Source organism: Myiozetetes cayanensis, unplaced genomic scaffold, assembly GCF_022539395.1.
Source record: "Myiozetetes cayanensis isolate MyiCay16 unplaced genomic scaffold, myiCay2020 scf20-37, whole genome shotgun sequence".
Classification (NCBI taxonomy): domain Eukaryota; kingdom Metazoa; phylum Chordata; class Aves; order Passeriformes; family Tyrannidae; genus Myiozetetes; species Myiozetetes cayanensis.
The window spans coordinates 10,569,349-10,585,342 of NW_026087412.1; the positions used below are offsets into that span (position 1 = coordinate 10,569,349).

General features: G+C 39.9%; 1 protein-coding gene across 3 annotated transcripts in view; it reads left to right on the plus strand.

Moving 5' to 3' along the window:
- Positions 1-15,994, plus strand: part of GRIN2A (glutamate ionotropic receptor NMDA type subunit 2A) — a 167,125-nt gene that overhangs the window by 126,634 nt on the left and 24,497 nt on the right. For all 3 annotated transcript variants that reach the window (XM_050317040.1, XM_050317042.1, XM_050317043.1), the window contains exons 10-11: positions 325-485; positions 14,501-14,688. In XM_050317040.1, the coding sequence (XP_050172997.1) occupies positions 325-485; positions 14,501-14,688 (349 nt within the window). The remainder of the gene's footprint in view (positions 1-324; positions 486-14,500; positions 14,689-15,994) is intronic.

Sequence of the window (15,994 nt, forward strand, 5' to 3'; positions counted from 1 at the left end):
GGGTTCTCTAGGGAGAATGCTGGCAGGTGAGGATCTTCCAGCATCTCTCTGCTCCAGTTTCTGCTGTCCTGCCATATTACAGTGCTTGGGAGAAAGTCACATTTGAGTGGCAAAATTGAGCTGGTTTTAATTTGGATGTAGATGCTTCTGTAAGTTCAGTCAGCGTGAAGACAGTTTCTGGTATAATAGACCTGAGTTAACCCACAGCATTTGCCTAGAAGAAATGTGAGGCAGATTATACAACTTCTGTGTTTTTCAGCTTGAAACTGCCCTTCTTTACATTTTGAATGCCTGAAACACTTTGCTTTCCCCCTTTCTTTCTAGTTTCAAAGGCCACATGATTACTCACCTCCTTTTCGATTTGGAACAGTCCCAAATGGAAGCACTGAGAGGAACATCAGAAACAACTACCCTGATATGCACCTTTACATGACGAAGTTTAATCAGAAAGGAGTTGAAGATGCCTTGGTCAGCTTGAAAACTGGGTGAGTTTTTCCCATGAATTTTAAAGAATACTGTAGACTTTCCAGAAGCTGAGAAATATTGATCTGTGCTTTGATACTGAGCAAACTGATATCAGGCTGCTGTGCAGTAATGGCTCTTTTTTTTTTTTTCTTTTAATTCAACTACACTGTATAGATATCAGAAAGGAAAACGATTGCCTGTGATTTGTATGGCTGTTTTAAAATTACATGGAAGCTTCAATGTCCTATGTAAAATAGTTTCAAAGAGCAGAATTAGTGTTTGCCAAATTTGAAAACAGATTATACAGATGAACCTGGATTTGGCTGGAGGTTCACAGAACATGTTTTGTAAGTTCCTTGTTATCTTTGCAGCACTGACTAATTATGCTTCTGACAAGCTTAGTAAATATTCTGGCAAATATTATTGTCCTTCTTTCTCAAGATCTGAGATTTAGACTTGGGTGCCATCCATCCTTTTTTCTCTCTGAAGTAGCCCATTCTACCTGGTTGGACAAAGAGACTGAATTTTCATTCTTAATCCTCCAAAGGTATGAGAGTGACTCACTACTCATATCAGTATTCATCTGGGTGACAGGAATGTGTTAGCTCTAGTAATTTTTTTCTAAATATTTAGGCTTGATAGTAAGATGTGCATTTTTGTTAATAACACCATAATCATAATCTCTCAATATAATTTATCTAGGTTTTGTTTTGAAGTGAGAAGACTAAGTTATCATGGTGGGTTTAAGCATCTCTCCTGCTATTGTTTATGGTGAACACAGGACACATTTCTTCCTATGCTCAAATAACCTGTTACTTTTGGTCCTTTTTGGGGAACTGCCTGTCCTTTTAATTTTACTTTCATTCTCCCAAACCTGTAACGGATTGTAACATAGTTCTTATGCAAAACACCTTGAAATACCCACATCTTTTGTAAGAGTGAAGATTCCCTTCTTTAAAGAGTTATCCTTCCAGCTCTTTCCTTCACTACTGTCTCCATGCTGCTGCCTGGACTCTCTCTGTCCTCAATTCTCAGGGCATTCTCAACTGGCACTTCCCAGGGGTGGTTTGTCCCATCCTAGGACAGGCGCGTAACACAGCGTGAGATCAGCCTTGCCCAGCATCTTCCACACTGGAGCTCCTGCTCTGGCTGAGCCCATGCAGGTTGTATTTCCTGGGTGACAACTAAATTATGCATTATGGGTAGTCAGCTGAATGCTGCCTTTCCTGCTGTGAATTTTTGAAGAAGGAGCTGTCCTTGATTTCAGCCATTGCCAGGGCTGGTTCCGTTGGGTGGATAGTTTATCTGGGGGATGTGTGCTCCTTGTACTTTTCAGCCAATATTTGTGCTACTGAAAGCCCTGAGAAACTGCTGTTAGCTTTAAAATCAGGCCACCTATCAGACACTTTAGCATGAAAATGGGGGAGGGGGGATACCTGACTGCAGGGTTGTTCAGGACATCCACTAAAACTCAGCTGCTCCTGTGCCAGCTGCTGCTCTCCCTCAAAAGCTTTGCTCATTTTGACAGCATAAACTATTCATTTTTTATAGATTTCTTTTTCCCTGCTGAAGTTTCTTTTTCTAAGTGGTTGCTCAGTGTGGACACCCCCAGGTGTGTACCTTGCTCCCCTTGACTGATATTCCTGCAGCAGATGGTACAAATCAGCTGCCACAGGAGTGTTTTCTGGATCAATATAAGTAACTGCCACACACAGCTGTGCTCCTTAGGATTGTGTCTGGTGGCACCTACAGAAGGATTGAACAGTATGGCATCAGCTGCTTTCAGACTTGTATTCTTTAAAACCGTAATTTTTCACTTTTAATGCCAATTTTTCTGTTCTGTTCCTCAGTATACATTGCTGTGGCTTCTTCCTTTCCCCCTGATGAATTATTTGACCAGATTATTTCTCTCTTCTGTGTGAAGTTTGCCCTTTCATCTTTAACTAGACCTGACTGAGCTTCCCCCCTCCCTGATTTACTCCATCCCATGATTTCTAGTACATCTTGTCCAATGGAGTCTGTGTTGCTGTGGCTTTTTTGAGGATGACCTCTCTCTTCTTCCTCAAACTGCTTCTGCTTCCAAGCAAATGTATAATTTCTGTTTTCCTCTTCACTATGTGTGTTCTGCTCACCTTATTACAGCTATTTTGTGTCTTTTTTCATCTTTATCTCTTTCCAAATCTATTCCTATACCTTTATCATTTTACTTTTTTTTATTTTTTCATTCTCATAATTGGGGATAGAACAAGTGACTTTTCCTGTGTGTGGTAAAGCTTGCTGCTTCTGCACAGCTTTTTGAAGATGAACTACCTGATAATTATTCTGTATAGACCAGAGAAGGATTTGCAGAGATTGTCTGGTTGATAAATGCTGCTGTGAGGTAAAATAAATTGTACCTGTGTTATTCCTGAAAAGTGTTTGTATAACTTGTATATATTTCCAATTTCAATTTTTCCAATCTCAACCAAGCCTTTTAAAAGGAAAGATCTTGTTATTGAAGTACTACTTAATAGTTTTCAAAATGGCAAAATATTGTCCCTCCTTCAATGCAATGTAGTACTGAAGGCAATCACGATCTTACAAGCTTGTCAAAAAACGCACTTGTGTTTTTCACTGAATTTCATGCATTTAAGGGATCAGGTGGCCCACATGTGCTGTGCTACGTGCAGAGCTTGGCATTGCTCCTTAGGCAGGACCGAGCAGCTCAGGAATTCGCTAGGTTTTTGTTCCTTAATGAGAGCAGAAATGGCAGTTATTGCCCTGAGCATTATTCAGAAGAGTAAAGCCTGTGAGACATTAGCTAATGTATTCTTGGTGGGTGATGTCCAGCCCTGTTAGAGCCACAGCGGCTCCTCTGAGTTCTTTAGAACTGTATTGATCAAACACAGTTTTAAAAATGCATGGCAAGCATTTCTGTCTATGCTCCATTTAATTCATCTACATTTTGATATCCCTCTGTCCCAGAAAGGCAGATCCTATTGATTTTGCTTCTTGAAGAGAGAATAAGTCCCCAAATAGGAAGTTGCTGATTATTGTGTTATGTTTACGGTGGCTCTTCGGGTTTGTTTGTTTGTTTGCCTGGCTATATTTTTCCTGAAGGGATTATAATAAAAGAGTACTATCTTTTTGCAGGCAAAACCGCCTGTCCCACTGCAATTCTTTGGTGTGGGTTGTATGAACTCATAGTTGTTGAGTTTGCATGCAGTGTTTCTCTGTGTATGAGGGATTTGCTGCTGTAAAACTGTCAAGAGGAGAAATTGCAACGGCAGTAAACTAGAAATGCATTTCATGTTCTCACCTTTGGCCCAGCACATCTACAGTGGCAAATAGTCTGGGATTTAACTGCTAATGGCTGAAAGGAGAAAATTTAATTGGGAGAGGTTTTTTTTAGTCTAGGGATAAAATGGGAAATGTTCACTTGCCTGCTGCCCATCCCTTCATTTCAAGGAATCTGCAGCAAGGAATCCCTGGTGTTCTATGGGGAAGCAGACCCTTGTACAGCTGCAGACCCCCTCGCTGTCATGAGTGGTTTATAAGTCTTATTGTAAGCCACAGCTGTGGCTGTATGTTCAGGGATTTGATACTAAAATTTACTTGGGACTTCATCTGCCTTCCTGTTAAATGTTGGGACTTCATACACGCATAGAATTTAATTCCTGATTCCTCGTTGTCCCTGACATGCTGGTGGAATTATGAAGCTTCCTGGAAAGGGTGGTGCCGTGGTGTCAGCACGTCTGCACTGCCAGAGCCACGGCAGACACAGCCTTGCACATGGGGGGTCATCAAATGTGTGATTTTATATCCACACAGTTAATGAGCTGTGCCCTGAGGGGCTGCTCTGGGCCTGCAGGGTGTCCTGAGCTGTCACCGCTCTGAGAGGTGATGATTCCATTCCTCAGCATCCTTTGCTGGCAAATGCCAGCAGAAACACCTGGAAGCACCTGAGCAGTGCAAATGGCAAGAGGATTTATTTCCTCCCTGCAAACCCTCTCTCCTGTGTGAAAACAATATGATTATTAATATGTTTTATAGTATCCTGTGGCATTAAGCAGAGGAAGCGCAAGAGAAGACCCCAGAAGGCCCCAATGGCCTTTTAACCCTCCATCTCTGAGTTTATTGGCCTGAATTGGATTTTTGTTGTGCTCACAGTGATTATAAATTGTATCCAATTCACAGCTTCACACACTCTGTTATTTGCTGAACAAATACAACCAGGTCAGAGGCTGCCCTGGCAGCTTGTGCTGTGTGACACAGGCATAACCAGGAGGCAAAAATCCCTATTTCTGTCAGCTGGAACATGGTTCGGATTGTGCCCAGCAGGTCCTTCTGTTAATTAGGTCTGCCAATTAAAGTGGTGATGTGCCTAAAGTTAAAAACAACCCCAACTTGTCTTTTAGGCAGCCAGCTGACATCTCCACTTTGATGCAAAACCTATTTCAAAATTTTCAATTTATTTTTCCAGGAAAATTACCATCAAAATTTTCACCAAAGGAAAACCTTCCCAGATTTTGTTCTTTCTGTGGTTCATATCTTTTCACCTCAAATGAGGAGGGAAAGCTGTGAGAGAAGTTATCTGAAATAAAAATTACAGGGTTGGTTTTTGTGTTGTTGTTTTTTGTTTTTTTTTTTTTCATTAAAAGCACAAGTTGTTCTTATGGGCAGATAGCTTAAAAACAGAACTCACAGAAATGTTAAGCACACATAAAATGTCAAACTTTTAAACTAGTGGCTCAGTATTTTTTGACTGTTTCTGATTGACAACACCTTGCAGTATTTGTAATTGAGAATTTTCACACTTAGACTTTTGATGTTACACTACACAGAGCAATTCTTTTACCAATTTTTAAGAATTTGCCAGAGGTGGTTGACTCTGAAGAGCATTTGAGGGAGGAAGTAAAAGGTCAGTGGGCAGCATGAGATGTCTGTAGTCATAATAATTTATTGCTTGCAACCCTCCTGGATACCTGTTATGGTACAAGAAGAGAGAAACTGTGCTGGAGACATCTTTAGCCCAAGCACAACTTTGTGCAGCTAAATGTTAAAATAATGTATCAGATAATTTTATATCCAGCTATCAGTCTAAAACATGATGTTTTCCTGCTTTCCCATGGGCTACTTGTCAAAGCTCCCTATTCTGAGCCTGCTTGGTTTTGTGCTTCTCCCAAGCTTCAAAAACAGGGTTTAAAAATCAAATGCAGCAGCTGAAATAACCCATTCTTAGATGGGTGATCTTTGCTCCAGTCATGTTTTTAAGATGTCACTGAAACAGCAGCCTGTAGTCGAAGTATATCCTGATCTTAATGAAGAGGGAGTGATGTTCTCCTCTTTCAAAGTGTGAAGGCCTTCTTTGGGGATACTCAAAATTTAAACACCATTTTAGCTATTGGATGTGGAACTTGGGTGTTTCACTTGTCTTGGAAAAGCATTTTCCTGAGTCTGCATCTGTTGTTACAACAACAGAGTTTATAATCTAAGATTATAAATTAGCCTTTTTTTTTTTAATAAGGAAAGTGCTGATGAATCCAACTTATATCTCTATATGTTGTTTCACTAAGGAGAAATGTTTAAGAAAATTACTGTCCTTATTTTCATCAGATCCCTAGGATAGTAATTTAAAAGATTTTTGTCAGACCCTGAAGGGGCAAATAATTGTGCCAGGTGATCATTCTTTTAAGGGGGTGATGAATCCAAAACATGAATCAGAGAATTATAGAATATTCTGAGTTGGAAGGGACCCACAATGACATAAGGTGAAAAATTCATATTTCAGATAATTCACTGTCAAATGTACTTATAACTAATGGTCAGGAATATAAAATAGCTTAGAGGACTCATTTATCCACCTTCTGGATTGCTCTATTTCCATACAAAGGGACCCGCTGGACCATTTTTCTGGATATAACTTTTGGACATTTTTGGATGCTGATGCTTAGAAGAATTCATTTCTGCAACTGGTCTGAAAGACAAAATAAAAAATTCAATAGAGCTGTGAGGCAGGACTATGGGAACTCTTTAGAAAAAAAGCTGAACTGAACTTTGATTTTAAAACAGTCAAATGAAACCTGAAACTGAGCTGGACCATGTCTGAAGCACTGATGAGTTCAGGCAGCTTTTGCCATAAATCATATATGGAGTAACATCTTTTATGCCTGCACACCTTCTGCCTCATAGCTGGAGTGGGAATACCTACAGAAATTGTTGTTCTGTAGTACTGCCAAGTTTAAATAATCACAACTGTCAGCCACTTAAGATATTTTAGTTCAAGTAAAAGTGGCCATCAGTTGGTCTCTCCTCCTTGCACTCTCCTCTCTCTCTTAGTCTCTCCCTGTGCCTTTTCTCTGTTTGGCACCAGACCTTTGTAAAGTTCAGCAGTGATTGATAGAACATTGCCTTTGTGGAGTTAAACTGACATAGTTACAGTCTGGAGATAGATGTTGCGAATGCCAAATTAAAAAAACTCAGAAAGAAATGGAAGGAACTGATGGAAAGTGTTTAATTTGGAGCTCTCTAACATGATAGGGTTAATACAGCCTATAGCACATGAAATACCCATTTGTCTGAAGCCCAGAAGATCTGCTCAGGGACAGTAGCACCCATGCCTGCCTTCTTTCTTTTATTCCCCCTTTTATCCCCCCTTTTATTCCCCCTATCTATTGTTTGCAATAATCTACTGTCATAGATTATTAGGTCCTAACTCTAAGCCAGTGAGGATCTACTGCCCACATAGGGGTATTCCTCACCATGTATATTTAGGGGAAACATCTAAGCCAAAGAGCACTGAACAGAGATCCAGAACTACCTGGCAGAGCAAAACATTTGCTGCTCTCCAGAATGTCTACTTATCTCTGTCAGTTTTGACAGTAAGCGCTAAATTATTGCACAAATATAAATGCACTTTCCTTAAAACCGCTTGAAGGAGCTAATAATGTGAGTAATGATTTCCTTCCTGACCTTCTGTAAAAAAAGAAATCTCTGCTAAACAGTTTTGGCCCATTCAGTACTTTCTCTCCTGATTGACCAGGTTCAGATAGCTTTTGCAATCAGTGACTTCGTTCAGTTTGGCATCAAATGGCTGGGGTAACTTAATTCTGATTTAAATTATGGTGCTTTCTGTTGCACTTCAATCTAATATTTGTTTCAGTGTTCATTCTAATGTTCATTTTGGCATTGCACTCTGAGGGCAATGGTTTCCAGTGGATGTTACAGCTGTAGCCACCCAAGCTAAGAGTTGGGAAGCTGCTTTTTAACTGGGCAACTGCTGCCTGTGCTGAAAGGCCACGGAGATATGAAAACATTTAAATTTGCTGTTCCATTTAAAACATTTTTCTGAGGATCTGTTCACTAAAGTATCAGTTCTAAAATCTAATAGCTTAAAAGAAATGTGTGCCTGGATGAGCACAACTTTCCTGCTTTTGCTGCTGGTGTTACAGCTGAAGTGAGCAGAGTGCAGGGTTTGCACACAAAGTGCCGCCAAGCTGGCAGCACAGAGATAAAGATTCCCACAGCATTTTCCCTTGTGGCAGGATTTTCAGGCATCAGTTTTTCTGATGGCTGATCCCGGTTCCCCATAACTTGCTGTCCTTTCAGGAGGTGCAGTTATTCTCATGTTCTTGTAATTCTTACATTTTCAGGTATTTCTTCATGGCCATAAGATAAATCTATTGCTTTTTTTTTTTTTTTTTTTTTTAAGAAAACAAACGAAAAAGCCTGCCTGTCCTGTTCACCTGGGGTTTTTTTTAGGTTATCTCATGTGTCTATACTACCATTTTTAGGTAATATACTTATTTATCTATTATCTTTAAATATTACAAAGTTCGTGGAAATTAAATGAACAGGTAGAAGTAACTGTGTCCCATCTAACCTCTCTTTAGAGAATCTAAGTTTTAGTATTAATTTGATTTGGGGTTGAGATCAGGTGCTTGGTGAGTTGAGCTGAATATATCCTTTATTATGCTATTGTAACTGGGACAAAACCTTTAATCTAAAAATATATTCCCCCTACTCGACTCTTCACATTTTTGTGTTTTGATAAACCGATGAGTTGCAAAAAACTTCTTGGCTTGGCTTCTGAGACGTGAAGTGGGACACTCTTCCATTGTATAAATTAATCATAAAGGCAAACTAAATTTTCCATTATTTTGTTGCTAAGGGAAATGTTGGAGGGACTGGGAAGGTGGATGGACCGAGGGGTGGTGAATGGGAGCTCCTGTGAGTGAGGAGGGTGAATGTGGCCGTTCAGGTGACCACAGCCAAGTGATGGAGGAGAGTTAGCAGCGGGTTTTGTGGCAGCTGGGATTGCCCTGACAGGAGTTGCAGCCTCCACAATCTCTCAGGGTGGTGTTAATGTCTGTCAGAACTTTCTCTTTCAAATTTTATGTCTCGGTTTTCTGTGTGAAGATTGAAGTGAGGACAGAGCTGGGAGAAGAGTTGAAAGCTCATTCCCTGCTCATGGGTTCATCATGTAACTGGGTTGTACTTTGCTGTGTTGTTGCAGGGGGCTGGTTGTCGAATTTTCCCCTAATGAATTGGCAGTGTCAAGATGTCAAGAAATCCATTCAGTGCATGTGAAGTTGAGTGCCATGTGGAGCTATTTGAATATGTACTAAAAGAGAAAGTCACTGCTGGTGATGAAATGCATCAGATAACCTGAAATGCATTTTAGTAAAATCTGGGCAAAAGAAATCAACAGTTCTTAGTGCTAAAGGTTAAATATCTGCTCCTCTTGCTGCAGCAGTATCAAAGTGTCACTTCAGAGGGCTTTCACTGAAGCCTCATTTCAGAGCAGCATCCTTTCCCTTTGATTGCTGTGTCATTCCATGGTGACCTTTCAGCACTGGATCCGCTGGACACAAATGACCCTGTGTCCCTCATTGTGCACTCTTGACATACTTTCTTTTATCTCTTCTGTGGAGAAAGAAGGGATAAAATATAAATTCATAATGTAAATCCATCATATTTTAAACCCAGTATTTTTGCACTTGCTGCCTTCTCAGCAATGCTATTGGTGATCTCTAAAATATGTGCTTATGTTTAATCCAGCCTTAAGTGGATACCACTTTTTTTTTGGCCTAATACCAAATTATAAATGCTACTTTAAGGGTCATGTAAGGCAATGAAATTTATTTTTAAAAGCAAAAAAAGCTGAAAAGTAGTAGAGGCTTTTGCAGACTGTTTTGAAAATGAGCTGTGTCTCTCCAAAATTAAATGATGATGGGGTTAAAGAGGGGAGGTGGTGTTAAAAATATTGTTCAAGGATTCACAGGCTTCCAGTCTAATATTTGCAATAAGACAGTAATTTCAAATATTGTGCTTTCAAGAGACACAACTGGAGTCTTATTAAGCAGATGACACCTACTATGTAATAATCTTTGTAGTCTCTTTTGCATTTATTTACAACCAGATTTGAGGAATGACATCTCTTAGTTTAAGACACCCAGGCAAATTTCAAAAATGGGTCTGATTTCATTCACTGTCTTTACCTCAGAATAGAATTTGTGTAATTCATAATGAATAATTATTCTTAAATATGCAGTTGACCTTTAAATTTTCAGAACAAGCCCCAGAAGGTGCATATTTGAATTGCAAGACGCTCTTCATCAAAAATAATGTAGAAAAATCATTGTAATACAGCATTTTGCAGCCAAATGCAGTGCAAGCACCTTACTGTGATGGTGCACTTCTATATTACATTCATCCTGGTCTGTGTAAGCCAAATCTGTGTTGGTAACAATACACAGCTTTTGTCTGGCCGTGACAAGAACATATTTGGGGTGTTAGGAGACACAAAGAAATGAGAGAGGAAAAATTGATTCTAAAGTTAGTGTCCTGGATCTGACAGATGAATACTGCTCCAAACGGTACCACTTCAGCAAGGAATTAATTCTGCTGTGGATATTGTATGTTTGAAGTTACTGCAGCACTTAAAAACTGGAAAGCAACTTCAGTCATGCTCCAGTTTCTCTGATCCTCAAGGGAAACACAATATTATTTGTTCCATAGACTCCAATGCTGGACAGCGAAACAGAAGAAGGGGAATAAACAGGACTACATTGAACGTACCTCTCCTTTTCCGAGCACAGCAGGGTGCAAAGTACCTGAAAGAGATGGATTTCTAATGTGCTGGATTGCTTCTTGTGGCTCCAGAACTGCTGAGCACATTGGCATTTTACAGTTTTCCTTCTCATTCCCTCAAGAAAACAAAATCGCTGAAGGATTGTGTAGCTGGTTAAGGAAGCAAAGGAACATTTTCCAGCCAAGTTATACTTCAGTTGCTGAGGAATAAGTGACTAATAGAGGAGCATTTTCCTAATCCTTCTTTTCAGTTTCCATCATAGAAATTTGAGAAATAAAGATGGGGAAAATTATAGGGAAGTGATTTCAGCTTTTCTGAAATTGCTTTTCTGTACCTTTTCCTTTAATTTTCTACACAGGCATTTTTGAATGTGTTCAGCAATGCTTGAGAATGGGTTTTTGCAATAGCTATTCTGATTTTTCAACTCTTATCCTTCTTGATGACTCATAAATGTTTAGGTACAAGACTGTCCACATTTGTCTCTTCACAGATCTCCCACTAAAAATTATTACATTCACTAATGCTCTTTTCAGTTTTTCTAGGACTATTCCAATTCATAATTTTATAACACCTGATGTTCTCTTATGCTGTGGGAGCTAAAATTCTCCCCATCCCCTTTCCTCTTGGTGCTTGCTACGTGATGAAAGACATTTGCCTTTGTAGTCACTGTTATGTAAATATTCCAAACTGTTTATTTTTCCTCCTAGCCAGGATTATTGCAGGAGTTCTGAGGAAGTTTGCAAACCTGCTCATTGCTCAGATGAGTCACAGCGCTGTGGTCCAGTTGCTCTGCACTGGCTGAAGGGGCTTGGCGTGTTTGATGAGTTCAGGGCAGTGATAAACCTTGTCTCTTGCTGCATCCCAGTCCTGATAGTTCTCCTTCAGCTTTCTACTAATTCTTACCAGTTTATTTAAACCTACACAGTGTGACAAAGCTTTTCACTCCCTGAAGTGGCTGCACCGAAGTGACAAGTTAATTGGTTCATTTGTAGGTGACTAAGGTTTGCAGGAGGCTCTGAGCCTCCCTGGGTGTGGGGGCTGTGCCGGGTGCCTGTGAGCTGTTCTGCAGTGAGGATGTAGCTCCAGCACAGAGTGGTCAGCACTCAGAGCGCTGCAAAGCTTCTCACTTGTGTCGCACAGCTCAGTTTTGCTGCCACAAGAACAAAGAACGGGGAGAGCTGGAGGTCCAGGCTTGCCAGTCCTGCCTGGAGAACGGCAAGACAAGGATGGGCTCCCGTGTCCAGCAGTCCCTGCCGTGCACACAGCCTGGCTCTTCCATCAGAGCCAAGCAAAACAGCAGCTGTGGCTTTCCCCACACAGACATAGCAGGAAGGAAAGTCCTCTCTGTTCCCAGCAGCCTTCTGGCCTGTGCACAGCCCTGCCTTCCTCCAGAGCTGGTGCTCGCTGCCAGCTCTGCAGACAACTCGGAAAGGGTCACATTTCTGGACTTGCCCAGATTTTGCTGTTTTCGTTTTTGGAAACGCTTACTGAAAAATGTTTGAAGTTATCTGAAAGTTAAAAATTTGGAGTGTCAGGAATTCACCTACTGGTGATGGAAGAGTTGGGTGCCCTAAACATCTGAGAGCTTCAGTTGGGGCTTGTTACTCCCTGCCCACGCTGCAGGGGTACAGCATGTTCTGAAGCTTTGCAGGAACAGTACTTCTGTAATCAGCACATGATGAAGAGATAATTGAGCCTTGAGAGGCCATAAGATTTATGTTGGAAATGGGGAATATATATTCTGAATATGAGTTTGTAGACACCAAGACTTTTTTCAGGGCAATCAACTTTTTGATTTATACTTCAGACATTGGGCAGCAACTGAACCCTCAGCTCTCACTATCTGTCAGGAAAGTGCCTCGTGTTCTTAAATTGATTTGCATAATGAGATTTATTGTGACCTTATAGAAGTAGTATAGAAAAAGCCCCCCAAAATAAAGCCTTCAGCATCCTCAGACCCTGCTCTCCTCATTGTACCCCACTGCAGTGATGGCCAGACTCCTGGGAAACTGGGGTTGTGGTTCCACAGCGAGTGAGTGAAACTGTGATTGAGCCTTGTCTTTCTGTCCCGAGGTTTTGCTACGGTGTTTAGTGACTAAGGAGGCAAACTGCCTGTGAAGGGTGTGATTTCTGAGGTAGCACAAGGCATTTGCCCTGGAGCCTTTAGCAAAGAGATCTGTTTCCTTTGTATTTCTGACTGAGATTGTTTTGACAGAAGAATAGCTGACTCTTTATATTTTCTCTATGTTTGCCAGCATGTGTTTTATGTGCTTACATTGCAAAACTATAAATCCCAGAATAAACAGATGACAAATTCCAGAGTGTGTTCTAACTGAGGTTGGCTGCTTGCAGCAGTGTCTGTACCCGTTACTTCCCAATCCCTTGCCTGAGCCGTAGGCATCCACCAGGAGGGGAAGTGTCCTTCCTTCCCTACAGGTAACTGCAGAGGTCTCAAAGTGTGAGGATGGATTGTATTGATTTGAGTAATTGTCTGCTGCCGATCAGAGAAGTTACAAGTATCTCAAGGGTACAGCAAGAACGTTTGTGGGGGGTTTTCTCATTGTGAGCCTACCCCAAGGACATAGATTTTTTGCTTTTGCTCTCTACACAAGCAAAGATTGTCTCTGAAGTGCTGAATCAAAGGCTATCATTTAGAAAACCCTGATCTTGTGTTGAGGACTGCAGGCTTGGGCCATGCCCCAGGGCCCTCTTGGATACCTCCAGTTTAGTTACCCCAGGGCCATCCATGTTTCGTTTTGGGTTTGGATTTGTGACATCACCTACCAGATGTTTAGTGATTGTTTTCTGCATTGTTAAATTTTCCCAATTAAAGGAAGGAGGGAGGCATATTTTTAGCATTTGTGGAGCTAATCTGCTTTTTAAGCTGAGGACTGTACCAAATGGGTTTTAGGGAAGAGTGGAAAAGCAAAAGAAATTATGGCCAGACTATTTCTTTTAATGGTTGCATGAGCCACCTGTACTTCTCTAAATGAACTACTTCACTAAATTTGATTACTTGAATGGTGAGTGTTGGGACAAATATCCTTGAAGGGAAGCAATAAAGTACAGTGAGTAGTGACAGGAATTTCACTCTTCACTTTTTCAGGACAGCAGACAAAAATCCAACAACTTCATTCTCTCCTGGTATTTCTTTTGGTTTTACATGAGATAGACAGAGGTATTTTTTAGTTCTGAATTTGTTTTCCTGTCTTTAGTTTTGTTCCATGTATTCTTTAGAAAATGGGATTATCCCATTCTTACATTATTAGGTAGATGGGCTGAAAGGCTGGAACTTCTTCACAGGTTCCTTTGTTCCTGCTGTGCTCCAGATACACAATAATACGTTTGGAACTGCAAATCTTAAAGAAATATTTTATATAATTTTAAAGCAGGATTTAGATAGCTGTGTTGAATATGCTCCAGTACTGGAGCATATTTGAATACATTGAATGTGTCTTATCAAGGACTTAACCTCCACCTTCACTGTTTATTTTTGGAAAGAGATGTAAAATAAGGGCACGTGTGTAAGACTGGTGAACTCACGTTTTCAATCTCATTCAGTAATTTAAATAAACTAATTGGTTATTGTTGTTTCAATTCTAAATTCTCTATTATCACTTGTGTTGGTTTTGGAGATCATTTTGCACCTCAAGATATTTATTACCCATTTTGAGAACACAGATAGAAAGATAACAGGGCAAGACATTTTGTAGCTTGGTTTCTCCTGCTCGGTATTTTTTTAACAGCATCCCTTAAAATAGAAATGCAAAACTATGTGTCCTACTTTCCCCTCACTAAAATAGATGCCTTTTGTAATTTTAGATACAGCAGAGCAGGATATGTAATTAATGATATCAAAGAATCCATATGATATTCAACAGGGTCTTAACATCAAGGACAAAAGAAGTCTGACAACAGCTGTCCCTAATGATTCGGTTTGTAAAATGTTTTCTTTTATTTCAGGAAGTTGGATGCTTTCATCTATGATGCAGCAGTGCTGAATTACAAGGCTGGAAGAGATGAAGGCTGCAAACTTGTCACAATAGGGAGCGGATACATCTTTGCCACTACCGGCTACGGAATTGCACTTCAGAAAGGATCACCTTGGAAGAGACAAATTGATCTGGCCCTCCTTCAATTTGTGGGAGATGGTAGGGACCAACCTTCTTTCCTTTCTTTTCCTTCCCTCTGTGTGCACAGGTAATTCAGTTTTAGTAGCTCTCTCAGCCTTTCAGAACTGTTCTCTTGCAGTCTTAAAAGAAGAAAAAAAACAAACCTAAAACAAATGAGTAAAATTACTTCTTGATGCTGAGACAGGAATTCTCTTCCACTCTGTTCTAACTCACTGCTAAGGACATCTGCATGTATTTTCAGAAAGTGATTTCATATTAAATGACATCAAATTAATATGAAATTAAATCTGGTCTTAATGTTAGAGAGCATTTTTAAATTTATTATTTTTCTTTATTTTTGCCTTAACGCAATTCCTGAGGAGTTTTTCTTTAGTAGATGACTTATCTTTCTACATGACTGTTTTGCTATTAAAAAGGGTTTAGCTCAGTTCTGGGCTGGTGTGAGTGATCCCTCATCTAGGATGAATTCATTTAAACTTCTGGTAAAAGAATATCTATGAAATTGAAGTAGATTGACTGGCTTCATTGAATTTCAAACAACTATTTTTCATTCTAACACAAAGTAGAAGCATTGTAGGTCCTCTTGGCACTTCTACCCTGCAGAAGAAAACTTACTGCACATCTTTGATATATCTGTAAACACTAATGATGACTCAGTCTCCACACAGGGCTTGAACTCCTTTCTGATTGTAGAAATAATTCTTTGGTACAGGGAAACTTCAAGCCTTTCATATGTGCAAGCAAATAGAAAAATAGTGATTAAAAAAATTGTGTATTATGACTGACTAAAACCTTCTATCAGGTTGGAATATGGTGTGTGTTACATAATCTTTTTTTTTCTCCTACATAGATACATTGTTGAATTTACGTTTGTTTTTCTGTCAGTGAAAGAGAGGGTTTTATTGAAAAATAAATATGGACTTAAGGTTACCGATGGCACGTTGTTGAGACTGGGAATGGCAGAGTGCAGGACCTGTTCCATAAAAAACAACATTGATTTTCATACTGCAGGCAATAAGGATGTTAGTCTTCCACCACATGGATTTTATTCCTATTATAATGTTAAACAACTGGGAGAGGTGTAATCATCCTGACTGATGCATCTTGTCTGGTACACAGATATTAGTGATATCTAGAGATATTAGTGACATCACTGTCGATCCATTGGATTTAGAGAGGCTGATGAGGAAACACTGCTTACCTGGCTGAAGCAATGGATAGATGACCTGCAGTGGTTACATTTCAAGCATTCACACACTCTTTTGTTAAACAGTTGCAATTAATTGGCTAACATATTTGCCTTATTTTTCTATTTAGAATATTT